Source organism: Penicillium verrucosum (genome assembly GCF_028828655.1).
Source record: "Penicillium verrucosum strain IBT 35672 chromosome Unknown utg000004l_segment0_segment0, whole genome shotgun sequence".
Lineage (NCBI taxonomy): Eukaryota > Fungi > Ascomycota > Eurotiomycetes > Eurotiales > Aspergillaceae > Penicillium > Penicillium verrucosum.
The window spans coordinates 589,549-603,175 of record NW_026643213.1 but is presented as its reverse complement, the minus strand read 5'-3'; the positions used below and the strand labels follow the sequence as shown (position 1 = coordinate 603,175).

The window sequence follows — 13,627 nt, the reverse complement described above, 5'->3', positions numbered from 1 at the left end:
GCTTGTGGTTTAGTGGTATAATACTCCCTTAGCATGGGAGTGGTCCGGGGTTCGATTCCCCGCGAGTCCATTTTTTTGGTTCCCTCGAGTCAGGGAGTGTTCTGTAGCCCTAAGTCGCGATTATACATTCATTCTAATCTAAAGTGCACCCCTCCTAAGGTTAGTACTCGCTAGTGACTAGATAGGATCTATATGAGTGTTTTTTTATTTACTATTAAACTGAGTCTAGTTGGTTGAGATTCAGGAATTAGCAAAAACACAGGCGAACCAGTTGTAGGTCGGTCCCATGCAATATCGTCCTTGAAAAGGGAACACTGGTAGAAGCTATTGGATGGAAACTGGAATTGGTGATTCACTCGGCGAAGGAATCATATCCCAGTTTTCTTCATACAATCCAGCACCCGGGCGGGAACCAAGACGATGTGATCTTCGCCCATGAAAGGGGTCGATGACCTTGAACCTTTCCTGTTGGCAATTCCACAGATACATCTTGAAATGAGACAAAAGGCAGAAGGGTCACCACATAAATCGCTGAGTCTTTCCAGGCTCCTGCGGCCACTCAAAGCCCTTGTACAGGAAGACATACCCGGTGATGAAATTAATGGTCAAGAACCAAACCGTCTCCACGAACTTTGGGGCGTTGATAATGAGGTCGGAGCGGCGCTTAGCTTCCTCTGTGCGGGGGCGAGTCTCTCGGTCCCTGAACAGACATGGCAGAGGAGGAAGATGCAGACGCCACATAACCCACGGGATGATGAAGTAGCGGGGTTCGACAAGGGGTGCTGTGATGAGCGAAAGGGAAGTAGCGGTCAGCCAAATCAGGACGAAGCTAACGCGCGGTGCCTCCAGTAATTCTCTCTGCCGCGCGAAGATGTGTTCCTGGACCCTAGCCAGGACCGCAGGGTCATTTGGATCCGTAATCTCCGCTGGTAGCTGAGATGGATCACCGTTCTTGGTCTCTGCTGGTGGATCGGCCTTCTTGGTCTTCTTGTTAGTGGGTCGGTTGGGCTTCTTCGTTCCCTTTGGTGGTTGTTGATGCGCCTCTAAAGGCTTGCGCACAGAAGGCTTGGTGGGTTTGGGCTCTTGAGCTGCCGGAGCTGGAGCCGGAGTTGGATCCGGGGGCACAACTGGGGCAGATTTCTGAACTCGCAGGGTTTTGGGCGGACGTTGGATGGTGGTAAATCCAAAGGCGGAGATCACGACCCATCCGCAGAGGAAATAGACCGGCACTGCAGCATACTTGATTCCTGGGTGAAGCAAAAGAATTCGGAACACGTAGAATACATAATGGCGGTTATCAGCAAGGGTGAAGGGGTGCACAATGGTGTTGAAGTGGACAACGGCAAGCATCATCGGGATTACAATCAGGGCTGCCATGAGCTTGGGATATTTCCTCTGTTTCGGCGGGAAGCCGAGGTTCAAATATTGAGGAAGTGGCTTTGGGGTTAAAATGTTGATCAGGGGAATGACGAAAAGAGGCCATGAGAAGAAGGTGAAATACGGCCAGATGTAGAGCATCTGAGCCAGGTGGATACCGGCGGTATGGAACTCCTTGTGGCCTATTGAATAGCAGCTGTTAGTAAAAAATCGCATTTGTTGTAATAACACAAGTCACTCTTACCTAGGACGACTCCGTTGTTCCAAAGTACAAATGCACCGAAGGCCGCAAGGACGACGATGTGAGGAATGAGAGAAACGAGGAGAGAGAAAGGCTGTCTCAGGCCGACAGTCGCAAGTGAAATAGCGGTCTTCAGGTAATCTAGCTGTTGGGTTAGCATGGCCCCCTGATTGCTTATATCAGATCAATTTACCTTCCAAGGAAGCCTCCGAAACAAGAGGATCATACACCTCATTCTGGAAGCCTTGCTTCACGATAGTTGCCACTTTGGATGACATGCAGGGCGTGGCAGACTTTCGAATCTTGCGGACCACCTGAAGTCCACCTAGGAAAACCGAAACCCAGAAGATATTGGTTTGTCGGAAAACCAGTGCAGCCAGCGCGAAAGCCAGAAATCCCAATGTATCCAAAACCTTATTGCGAGGCGCTTTTATCGTGTCTTTACCGGAATCGGTTTGCTGGTCTGTCTCTGCGTCTCTCTTCAGGTCCCAATTGTATGCCTCCACGACAACCAACAAAGCAAGAACATCGGTGTAGTAGAGGCCAGAGAAGAAAAACAGCGGGGGGAACAAGCAGATGTTCAGCACGGTATGAGACACGTTCGCTCCCAATGGCCGAGTATTTGTCGTCCTCTGTATGGTATCAAGCAAATTTTGCAGTCTCCAAGGGAAAATAACTGTTGTCGCACCGACATTCGTCATGCGCAGGACATCCGGGGTGAGCTTTGTCGGGGATCCGCGTAACAGCAGCACAATAGCGAACACGATGTATGAGCACAAATACAGGCCCGGCGGCGTTGTGAGCTTCGGATCCCATTGCGTCCACTTATGCGACCAGTATGCTTGTGCCTGTGGGACATGGAAGACTTCGTCGAGGTACGGTTCGGGGACGGTCTTGTTGACAAGACTCACCCAGAGAGGAATCAAGACCAAGCAAAACGGAACCAACCATCGAGCACTCCGGCTGCGATCTGATTCTGGGGGATTGGCCATGCTGTCCAAATAATCATCCCCAGCAAGCAAGTGAAGTTGCCAGACGATCTGCAGTTCGTCGGCCTCCCAGTCGGAGGTTGCGGAGCTCGACCGATGCAAACGTTTCAAACGTTTTTGAACGTTTCGAAGTCACCATCTCGACGCGACTTGAAAGAAGACATTTAATAAAATCCAATTGATCATTTGAGGAGCAGAGACACAATCATCAAATAAGAAGGAAGAGAAAAAAGCGAAACGAAAGACACACAGAGCAACCGGTCAAGACCACGATCAAGACGACCGATATCATCCCAAAAAAACGATGAGATCGCGACTCTCATAACAATTTAAATCGCCTTCATCTTCCTATTCACACCCTCAATGGCTTTCCATCTTCCTCGGGGCGTCACGGCCTCAGAGATCGCCTTCCTGGCAGAGATGGAAACAGTGACAATTGTGCCCCGCCAGCGTCTAGAAGGCCTCGAACTACTAGGAGTAAATGCGCCCCCAAACTGCTTTCTCTGAACTCCCCCAAAGGCTAACCATCTCCAGGGCCCTATTGAACCTCTCCTCCCACCCCGACGCGCCTCGCTCCCCCTCTGGCTGGCCCTCCTCCTCAAACGCCAACGCCGCGCAAACATTATCCCACCAACATGGCTACACCCAGAGCCATTAGCTCTCATCCTCGAAGTAGAGTCCCAGCATCAAGACTACAAAAACGCTTTCTCCCCACCTCCTCCCTTGCCCGGTCAACCTAGCATTTTGGACCGCGATGCCCTGCCATCTGCTCGGCCGCAGTACACACCCGATGGCAATCGGTACTATGCCGCGCCACCTTTCCTACCTCAAAACACAGCCCAGACCGTGACCTCTTCGCGGGATCCCCCTCACTACCGTTTCACTGGGTTGAGGTTGGGAATCTGCTGCTTGACGCCGCTAGCAATGACCTCGTGGATCCGGATCAGATTCGGAGACTGCTGAAGGACCTGCGCGAGGTGCGCATGGCGAAAATGAGGTCTGGTGTTGATGTGCTAGATGCTGCGGCGACCGGTGGCGGCGGTGTTGCTTTGACAGGTGTCGGTTCTATGGAGCTGGGAGAGGAGCGAGGGTTTGTTACTGGCGTGGTAGATGGTCTTCGGTATGTTTGGTTTCTTTCTCGGATACTTGTATATTCGAGTACATGGCTAACTGGCTCATAGGAGAATTGGGTCCTCCAAGGAACAGGCTCGACGTGAACGGATGGCCGAGCAGAGAGCAAACGGTGGTTACGATGGCACCCAGGCCGATGACGAAGAAGATTACATGGAGTTCTAAGCATTTGAGGCCATTTTTGTTTTTCCTGTTTGGGGGTATCTTTCATTTGGAGTTATTCGGTGCATATGTGACGCAGACCAATGCCCAAAACGACTTTCATGTATATAATCCAATATACCCTTCGGATCCAACGACCAACGGTTATCATTGATACTGTTCCAATTTGAACTAACACCATACAGCATGCGAACGCTTTAATACAAAAATCATGCCGCGAAATAAAACCGAAAGAATGGAGGGTATATCGGCCTCGAGGAAACACTGGTGCCGGGTTTGGCCAGGTTTATCGAGGTCAAAAAGCAGTGTACAGAAAGTCACATTGTCGAACGGGCGAGCATGATAATTCTCATATCATTGAACATCGCCCTGCTTTTTTGCATCATCTTCCTCCGCGCTGCCAAGATCATATCATCCCGACGCTTCTGCAGTATCCGCTGGCGCTCTTCCTTGTTCTGAGACCAGGAGGACTTAGAAGGTGTTTCGGTTTGTGACTCTGTGGGAGGGCTCTCAGCCTTTTCATTCAAATTATACCGAGATATCAAGTCTTGTGCGTCTGCTTTGGGCACGGGTGCGGCCGTGGCGGTCTGCGTCGACGGGATGTTGGTGGGGGGAGGTGCGACCTGAGGCTGGAAGGACGGAGGAGGCTAAGATATTAAATTAGCTAATGCTTGTATATCAATTCGAGGTTCATGTTTGCAGCCTGCAACCAAATCGCCTTGTCTTGGACCGAGGCGGGGAAGATTAATGACAGCATCAGCGTAGCACGTACCGTTTCGAGGCCCCGTCCAGTCAGAACCCGCTCTGTCGTTGCGGCAACACTTCCCCCATTACGCTGCAAATCCCACATTATATCCCGTGTGCTCAGTTGAGGGAACATCTGCGCGATCTGTTCTACCTGTGCCGGATCGACGACATTGCCACGCCCCCGACCTCGGCTTCCTCCCGCGGGGCTTTCATCACGGTTAAAGAACCACCGGAGAACAAAGTACGATACAACCGCTAGAGTGAGAAGCGACGGTATGTTCAGCGAAGGTTCCTCGTCTGTCATCTTGTGTTGGCGGAGCGCAAGTTGAGTCAGGCGTTCAGGGTCCCCGATGTTGGTATCTGGCTGTAGCGGTTCTGTGAGACTCAAAGACTGCGAGTTGGATATGATTTAATATAAGTGATGCCCAGGTGAGATACTTAGGTATGGGCGCAATGGGAGGAACTTTTAATGAAATCGCAATGAAATCGCAATGCGCGTTGGAAGGTGGCACGGGTCAGGTTGAGAATCGGGCACGTGCCGGGTACCGGAGTTTCCGAGTTTGGAAGGTTGTCTTCCACGACTATTATATTACGCACCTACATTGTACGCTTTATGTTCTATACTTATGAAGAAATTGAAATAGACTTTATCATGCGTAATTCATAAGACAGAGATCCATTCCCATCCAAAATCAACCAAACACCAAAGGCCAGACATGATCATGTCACACTCCACCGGCACCAAGAAAGAAACTATAGACAAACCAACCTCATGTGCATGCTTATTTCAAATCTGCAGGAGTCAACGCTTGAACAATACTGGTGCCCTCGCTGAACCGTGTGCGGAAGATACGGTTGGCGTTTTGGAACATGCCATCCTTCAACGAGACAACGATGAACTGAGAACCCTTGAATCGGGTCTTGATCAGTCGACCAATGTTTTGCGTGTGTGACAGATCCAGCGCTGCGTCGACCTCGTCCAGAATGTACATTGGCGCGGGTTTGAATTGTAAGAGCGCCATGATCAACGAGAGAGCAATGAGTGATCGTTGGCCACCACTCAGTTCTGTCAGACTCTGCTTCCAGACCTTGCCCAGGGACACCTTGACCTCGAGACCATCTGTGATGTCTTTGCCCTCGGGAGGGTCGAGTTTGGCAAAACTTCCCGGTAGGAGTTCGTTGAAGATCTGTCCGAAGTCGCCATTGACCTTGACCCACGTCTTGTGGAGGGCTTCCTTTTTGTATTCGTTCAGGTTCATGATGGTCTCCTCGATCTTTCGCTTGTCGCGGATGACTGTCTTCATCATGTTCTTCAGGGCAGCCTCCTTCTTCTCGACGCTGTCAATCATGTTCATGACCTTCGGGTTGATTTTCTTTTTCATGCCTTGAGATCGCTCTGTCAAGTTGCGTAGGGTAGATTTGCACTCCGCAATGTTCTGGTTCTGGAAATCGTAGGGAGTGTTGGCACGTCCGAAATTTTCCTTCTCATCCGCAATCCACTCATGTTCCTGTTCCATGTGTGCTACGGCCTGGCTAGCAGTGTGCTGATCCTTTTGGAGCTTTTCGAGCTGATGGCCGAGCTTCTGCGCCTCGAGCCCATCCTCGGTGATCTGAGAGGACTTGCTCTTCATGGCTTGTTCTAATTCTCGCAATTCCTCGTCAAAGCCGGTCAGCTTGGCCCTCTCGTCGTCAAGCTGAGCTTGTGCGATGTCATGGGCATCCTAGAATTGTCAGTTATATGATTATCGAGTAATGTTGGAAGGGCATCACATACCTTCAGCCGCGCTTGCTCCCGTTTTTGTGATTCAATCTCTTCTACTTGAGCACTGAGGGTGTTGTCTGACTCAACCAATTGCTCCTCAGCGGCGGATAAGTCGCTTCCAACTTGTTCAGAGTCTAGTCTGGAAGTCTGCAATTCCTTCTGTAGCTCTTTGACCGAGCTAGAATTTTTGGTGTAGCTCTTCTTGAGTTTATCGAGCGTTGTCTGTAGCTCCTCCAACTTGCTATCTTTGTTGTCGCTAAATTCACTCATGTCTTTCTCAATTCGCTTGATATCCTTTGATGCCTCAGCCTGGCGAGTCTTGGCGTCGGTGATGTCTTTCTTGAGTTGTTCAATGTTTGCTCTCATTTCCTCAACAGCTTGAATGATCTGATTCGGGTTAGTTGCAAGTTGCGAGGAACAGATTAGGAGGAAGCCATACCGAAGACGAAGAGTTGCTATTAATTTGCTCCTCGGTAAGCTTAATCTCGTGGTTCTTGAGATCCAGATTTTGTTTGATAGAGCGAACGGAATCGAGCTTCTTCTTTTCCCTCTTCATATGTTCCTCCAAGGTCGCGAGCTGCCGTTCTTTGGTCCGCAGCTCCTTGGTGATATCATTGAGCTTTTGCAAAGTAACGAGAACACCGCTGGAATTAGGGGAGCTTCCACCGGAAAGTGTTCCGGACGGGTCGTACACATCTCCCTCTAGCGTGACACTCTTCATCCGAACTGATGGATCAAATGTTACCTTCTTAGCTGTGTCGGCATCCTCGCAGATAAGGGTGTTGCCGAAGACATAGTTCATCGCCGCCAGAACTTCCTCATCGTATCCAACCAAGGATAGAGCAAGGTTAACCTTTCCAGGGGCAAGGTTCTGCGCAGCTCCGATCTTTTCCACGGAGGCCTTGAAGGCAGAAATTTTATTGAGGGGAATAATAGTCACACGCTTGCGCAGCTTTCCTTTCTGAAGGAGCTGAGTGCCGGTTTCTGCGCTGTCCACAACCACGTTGTAAAGACGTCCACCGGCACAGATCTCCAGCGCAGTGGCAGCCGGGACTTGATCCTTGTTGAGGGTGAAAAGTTGGGCAACCAAACCCTTGACCTTCGACCGGTCAAAGTTGGGATGAGGGTCTGCGTAGTTGAAATCGATGTTCGCTGCCTGTCGCTTGAGGCCATCAGCCCGCTGGCGGAGGTCACGAATGTCCCGTTGAAGCTCGGTCTGCTCCTGGTATATTTTCTCTTCATTCCCAGGCTCAAATCCAAGCCGGGTCAGCTCGGATTCCAGCTTGCTAGCTTGAGACTTCAACCCTTCGAGATCACGCAAAAGCCCCAAGTTTTGTTCCTTTGCCTTCTCTGCGCGAGGCTCCTCTTCTTTGATTCGCTTCTCAAGATGGTTGATTTTGAGCTTTCCTTGCTCTTGTTCTGTGGCGGCATTGCTTGCACGGTTACGCGCATCTTGCAGTTGACCCTGGTAACCACTCTCTTGGCCCTCCTTTGATGCGACACCGGTCTGCAATGTCTGAAGCAGTTCCTCTTTTTGCTCCACTTCCACATTCTGTGCGTCTAACTCGGCCTTGGCGGTATCATACTGGGCCTGTAGCTTCTCGTAGATCTTACGCTTCTCCTTCAAGACTTTCTCGAGATCAGTGACAGTATTTTGAATAGTCTGTCGTTTCTCTTTCTCTTCGTCCATGCTTGCATTCTTAAGATCAAAGACCGTGGTCAGTCGGACCAACTCGTGCGAGTAGTTCTTGACCTCATCTTCAAGCCCTTGGAATTTGCCGCCTTTTCGCAATTCCTTGTCGCGAGCTGTGCGCACCCGTTTCACGTCCTCCTCCAAATGAGCAATTTCACTTTTCAGTTTGTTCGCATTATCTTCGAGAGCTTGTGCTTTGTTGTGTTTATTTTCGCACTCTTCGCCTGCAACTCTTAACCGCTCGCCGCCACGAACATAGTCATGGGCAACAACAAGTCGGGTTAAGCGCTCGAGGTCGTTCTGCGTCTGTTGAAAATCGAGGAAGGCTCGCTTCTCCGACCGAAGCTTCTCGAGCTTAGGCTCGATCTCCTCCTTCAGCAGTTCTTCAATTTCGCGCAGCTTCAGCTCTTTCTTTCCCATTGTCCTGTTCGCCTTTTCTCTTCGATCCTCAAACATTCGTGTACCAGCTGCCTCCTCGATCATCGACAGAATTTCGACCGATTTCATGTTCAGGACTTTCGTAATGCGACCTTGCATAATAAGGAAGTTGGGGTTATTAATGTTCAGCTGGACACTCTGGAACAGGTTCTGAACAGTCTGTTGTTGCGCGCGGTGGCCGTTGATCAAATATTTGCTTGTGCCTCCTAGCACAATCTGTCGAGTGACGGATATATTGGCATATTCCTCGAATCCGATCGGCGACTTCGCGGTATCTCGGTTGTCGAAAACGATTGTAACACTGGCTTTCGTGACACCGGCTTGGCCGCGCTTGTAGATGAGATCTTGGAGGTTTTGCGCGCGAACTGTGGTCATGTTGGTGATACCAAGCACGAAGCAAATGGCGTCGAGGATGTTGGATTTACCACTGCCGTTCAGGCCGGTGATCGAGTTGAAAGCTTCGTCCCTATATCGCGCAATTAGTAAACCCAATCGCCCCAAGACTGCATAAAAGCCATGGTTTAATTCATGCTTTGACGCGGAGGATTTCATACCATCCCGAAATCACCGTACGCACAGCGTACGATTTGAAACCCTGACAATCTAGTTAGCGCAGTGAATAGCCAAGGAACAATATTGAGACTCACATCTATGACAATTTCAGTAATCCTCATGGTTGCGACTCCGAAACGGCGTTCTGCTCGCTAGCAGAGTGCATAGGTCGGCCAGATGTGAAGTGGAGGGGATTGATTGTTTTGCCGCAGCCGCTGTTGATGGTTTGCCCATTTGGGTCTGGCGTCGTTTTGCTGATGTCAGCGCGGGGGCTTTGTTCTCACGTGATATCAAAGTATGGCTCACGTGATATCGAAGTATGGAAAAATGGCCCTCGGCAACTTGAGATTAAATCTCTCCGTTAGCCAAAAGTTGTTTATTGGCTGACATTCGGAAGCTTGTTTCTGTATGTCTGATGTGAAATGTCGGCCAAGGACTTTGTTACGTTCGCCTTGACTCTGCAAAGCTCCTTTTTTGCCAATTCACTCATAATGATCAGGAACTACCAAGAGAGAACCTTGGGGGTTTCAACTGCCTAAACCCCACCCACAACCAATCATTGCCATTCATATAGCGCTGGAATACGATGTAGCAGGGGTTTGCAGTTACTATATCCCCCTTGAAGGGGCTTTTTTTAGGAGTTGACTCAACTGAAACCCACCCTCGGAGACATTCTCGGACACTTTCCATATCGCACAGCACTTGATAGTACCATGTGATATAACAATAGGCGAACTATGGGAGCTCCAGAATAACTCCTGTCTATTTAAGAGGGCGTTTTCACCTGGCAAGAATGTCTTTTTCCATAATCTCAACTTTGAATCGCACCACCCAAAGTTTCTTTCTAAACAGATATATATACCTCTATCAACTTCAATCATCACAATAACCAACAACCTTACAGCTTTACCAACCATGGCTAGCAAACCCGATCTGGAGGCTCTCTTTAAGAGTGAAGCCTATGCTAGCTCCTTCAAGCGCGGAGAGATGGTCACTCGCCCATTCGCCGAAATGCTAGTTGACCAGAGCAAGGTGGCCGCCGAGTCCAAGGCCAACCCCGAGGAGCCTCTAGTGGTCCTTGACAATGCCTGCGGAACTGGTGTTATCTCTAGCTCCCTCAATGACAAGCTTGATGATGGTGTCAAGAAGATGTGGGAGCTGACCTGCGGAGACCTCTCGCCGGCAATGATCGAGTATACCACACGCCGTATACAAGAAGAGGGCTGGGAAAACGCGGAGGCAAAGATCGTGGATGCGCAGAAGCCTGAGTTGGCTAGCGCTCAGTTCTCTCACATCTTCACTGCTTTCGGTTTGTTCTTTCTCGATGCACTCTGATTTTATTCGACTGGCTAACTAGCATGTTCCTTCTATAGCCTATATGGCACTCCCTGAGTCTGTTAAGGCTCTCGATGGTAAGGATATTATGGCTTCCTTTCTGATTATATCCAAGGCTAATAGAGACCACCACTAGAAACCGTCCGAATGCTGCAACCCGGCGGGACTATTGCTTTCTCAACCTGGATCGAGCGTGAGTATCGAAACAATTGTCCCAGACAACAAATTTACTGACATTAAAACAGCCGGCTGGATCGCTATCGCCCGAGCAGCAATCAAAAGAATGCCAGGCAACCTGCCTTTCTTTGAGACCGAAAAGTTCATGGCGACCGTGACTGATGGGAAATGGCACTCGAAGCCTTGGATCGAGTGTCAGCTCGAGGAGCGTGGGTTTCAGGACATCGACGTCCGCCCAAAAACGATAAAGTTGACACTCACATGCTCTGTCTTTGTTGAGATGACTATGTTGGTTCTTCCCATGATGATGAAGTCCTTCTGGAATGAGAAGCAACAGGAAGAAAACAAGGACAAGCTTCGTCCCGCTCTAGAGAAGTACTTGGAAGACACCTACGGGAATGGGACCATGGACACCGATTGGGTGGCTATTCTGTCCACTGCGCGCAAGTCTTGCTAGATAGGGAAGTGGATAGGGAAAGCTACAGAAATCCATAGCATTTCAGAATATTGTGACAAGATCATCCAGGGCACTGATTTTCAAATATCGTATCCTGGTTTCTCACATAGCCCGTTTAATACCAAAGAAATCTGTCCCCGAAGGCTAATGTACTGTTGGCCATCCCTGGGCAATATAACACAGACCAGTAAACCGAACGCCACTTGTATTCTGCGTGCGCCTAGATCATATCAACTTCAAATCATGAGGCATGATGCATCACACCAGGTGGGCGGGCGGCGCCTCGGTTAGGATCCAACCGGTTATCCAAGTCTTCATATCGAAGGATGAATTCACGCTGTGATCATAGTTAGCTTGACCAGCCCTTAAGATCCCAAAAAAGGATGAAAGTTACTTACTCGAACCTTCTTCCAGGCGGATGAATCCCACAAAAGATAGACGCCGCGTTCTGTCACACCACGTTCCACGTCAACGGGCCCAGGATATGTCTCATCACGAGTTAGCCAGCACCGTTCGAGCTTGTGGTACCGCCATTTGCGGCCCATCAATTCCTCAGCTACTAGTTCCTGCATAATATCCCGAGGCATACTGTAGAAGATGAAAAAGAGAGTCTCATCGCTGAACCCAGGAATGCGAGACTGGAGGGGTTGGATATTGGCGACATTATAACAACCCGGTAAGGAGAAGTCCTGTTCCAAAGGGACTGCTGACATTGATGACACGAATGGTGACGCAAACGATGTGTGCAAAGGCCTATGCGGAGAAGCAAATTATTAGTATGCGTGAATAGTATGGGAACAAAGGAAGTCATACTCCGCCTGGTTTAAATCCAATCCTAGTGTCATCAAATCTTGGCCAACAGCGAGACTTGCAACATCAGGACTCTCACTGTGAATCATGCGCAGAAGACCCGCCAACCCAAACCTGTCAAGTTCACTCATTTGTGCAAGGGGCGGTTGCTCAGTACTCTGAGGCGCATTAGAAACATCTTGTCCATCGTTATTTTCTGGCTGCCTTTGCTGTAGCTGTTGTGGGTCGCTAAAGTTACGTTGACCTGGAAGCACACCGTTGTTCAAGTCCTGTTGTAAAGTTAGTACTGCCTAAAAGTGTGTGTGATTGCAGGAACGTACGTCTTTCTCTTGTCCCAAAATGCCATTAGGCACTTGGCTGACTGGTGACCGTGGTGCCCCCAGACCAGCCCCATAACCCCCAAACCCTGCACCTTGCATCAAAGAACCAGTTCGACCGAGAGGAAGCTCAGCAGCAGCATTGCGACCTAAAGGGGGGAACTCTTCAATGTTGCCTGTCTGGGGCTGGCCACCCGCACCAAGTTGGCTACTGATACCCTGGCCACCATTTCTAAAGTCATCAAGTCGATTGGCAAACTGCGAACCAGAAGGAAACATGTCATCATGCGGTGGTTGAGATTGTTGAGGTGTAGGAAGACCCTGGGGTTGGGAGGAACGGGAGGGGGTTTGCGATGGCTGAGGGAGCTGTTGTCTTTGCACAGGTGTTTGCTGAGCAGCGCGTTGACTTGCGTTGGCCCACATTAGCTGACCGGGAGTTTGTGACTGTGATTGCTGTGATGCTCCTGATAGCGAAGGGAACTCCCTAGAATCACCGACTTCGTCAGTTCGGAGACAAATTGGAAGGCCAAAGATACAGGAGACCACCGCGAACCATGGCAAAAGAGTACTTACGAGAGATCAAGTGGTGCCGCAGATTGAGATCCTCCAAGACTTTGCGCAAAACTTCCCATGGTGCCCATTGTGCGCTGCTGAGTGCCCGGTAGGCCAGATGTTCCGCTAACAGGTAGATTGAAGCTCCAATTCGCACCGGCGCCTGTTGATACTCCCATGTTAGCACGCCTTCCATAAAAGATAATATTGAGTGTCCAGAAAGTATGACTCGAGAATCGCACCCAGTTTCCCGTTTGACAATCGCGCGGAGGCTAATGATGCAGTTCGAGCTTGTGCTTGCTGTTGTGTGGGGAATCCGGACATGCCTTTCAGTGGCTGCGGGCCAGGTCCTGACACAAGCGTGACAAGTCAGCACGATCGTCGCATCAAGAGCTGCTCAGATCAACACCACAGGAATGTGAGGGTATGTCCTTGCAAATGTCTCGGTCGCAAATGTAAAACCATCTGCACCAAGGCTTGACATTGGACTCCCTGACGCTTCCACAGTTCTGAGGGTAACTCCCACTACCAATGAGAGTATATCCCAGCGCAACAGCAAGTCCGACTATATCAAGTAGTCCGCGGAGGTAGGGAAAGATAAGAAAGGCACAAGGGTTTGCGAAGGCATTGAAGGAAAATGACGAACCTGGCCTATTCATAGTCGATATTTCTGAAGAAGAAGGTATTTCCCAATATCCCAGGATATGTCAAAAATCAAAAGCAGACTGGCCGAGTAATAGACCGGAAGTGAATCTGTGGAGGGGAGGAATCCACAAGGCCTCTTGGTCACGCTTGATGCGGTACACCTCCGCCGAGTGGTCGATTGGGTGGTTAGACGCGCGGGTGCGAAACAATGCACAGGCCAAGTCCGTAATTAACCGCGGTGG

The 13,627-nt window shown here is 49.9% G+C and overlaps 6 protein-coding genes across 6 annotated transcripts; 2 read left to right on the top strand and 4 right to left on the bottom strand.

Moving 5' to 3' along the window:
- Positions 1–516: 516 nt before the first annotated feature.
- alg10 (dolichyl-P-Glc:Glc(2)Man(9)GlcNAc(2)-PP-dolichol alpha-1,2- glucosyltransferase) lies at positions 517–2,610 on the bottom strand (the record flags this gene model as incomplete). The annotated part of the gene is made up of 3 exons (XM_057222398.1): positions 517–1,559; positions 1,622–1,759; positions 1,812–2,610. The coding sequence occupies 3 exons, from the start codon at positions 2,608–2,610 to the stop codon at positions 517–519; spliced, it is 1,980 nt and encodes a 659-aa protein (XP_057069619.1).
- A 360-nt stretch (positions 2,611–2,970) lies between these two features.
- psf2 (DNA replication protein PSF2) lies at positions 2,971–3,903 on the top strand (the record flags this gene model as incomplete). The annotated part of the gene is made up of 4 exons (XM_057222397.1): positions 2,971–3,084; positions 3,142–3,407; positions 3,446–3,727; positions 3,789–3,903. 4 exons carry the CDS (start codon positions 2,971–2,973, stop codon positions 3,901–3,903), a joined length of 777 nt encoding a protein of 258 aa, XP_057069618.1.
- A 314-nt stretch (positions 3,904–4,217) lies between these two features.
- N7516_009677 (CUE domain-containing protein) lies at positions 4,218–4,951 on the bottom strand (the record flags this gene model as incomplete). Its single annotated transcript, XM_057222396.1, has 2 exons — positions 4,218–4,547; positions 4,673–4,951. 2 exons carry the CDS (start codon positions 4,949–4,951, stop codon positions 4,218–4,220), a joined length of 609 nt encoding a protein of 202 aa, XP_057069617.1.
- A 478-nt stretch (positions 4,952–5,429) lies between these two features.
- Positions 5,430–9,214, bottom strand: N7516_009676 (condensin subunit SMC2; the record flags this gene model as incomplete). The annotated part of the gene is made up of 5 exons (XM_057222395.1): positions 5,430–6,368; positions 6,422–6,796; positions 6,849–9,006; positions 9,095–9,135; positions 9,188–9,214. The coding sequence occupies 5 exons, from the start codon at positions 9,212–9,214 to the stop codon at positions 5,430–5,432; spliced, it is 3,540 nt and encodes a 1,179-aa protein (XP_057069616.1).
- Positions 9,215–10,007: 793 nt separating this feature from the next.
- On the top strand, positions 10,008–11,061 carry gtmA (gliotoxin thiomethyltransferase; the record flags this gene model as incomplete). Its single annotated transcript, XM_057222394.1, has 4 exons — positions 10,008–10,401; positions 10,466–10,504; positions 10,564–10,620; positions 10,673–11,061. 4 exons carry the CDS (start codon positions 10,008–10,010, stop codon positions 11,059–11,061), a joined length of 879 nt encoding a protein of 292 aa, XP_057069615.1.
- Positions 11,062–11,302: 241 nt separating this feature from the next.
- N7516_009674 (NOT2/NOT3/NOT5 family protein) lies at positions 11,303–13,064 on the bottom strand (the record flags this gene model as incomplete). Its single annotated transcript, XM_057222393.1, has 6 exons — positions 11,303–11,398; positions 11,460–11,814; positions 11,875–12,140; positions 12,192–12,672; positions 12,762–12,903; positions 12,983–13,064. 6 exons carry the CDS (start codon positions 13,062–13,064, stop codon positions 11,303–11,305), a joined length of 1,422 nt encoding a protein of 473 aa, XP_057069614.1.
- Positions 13,065–13,627: the final 563 nt, after the last annotated feature.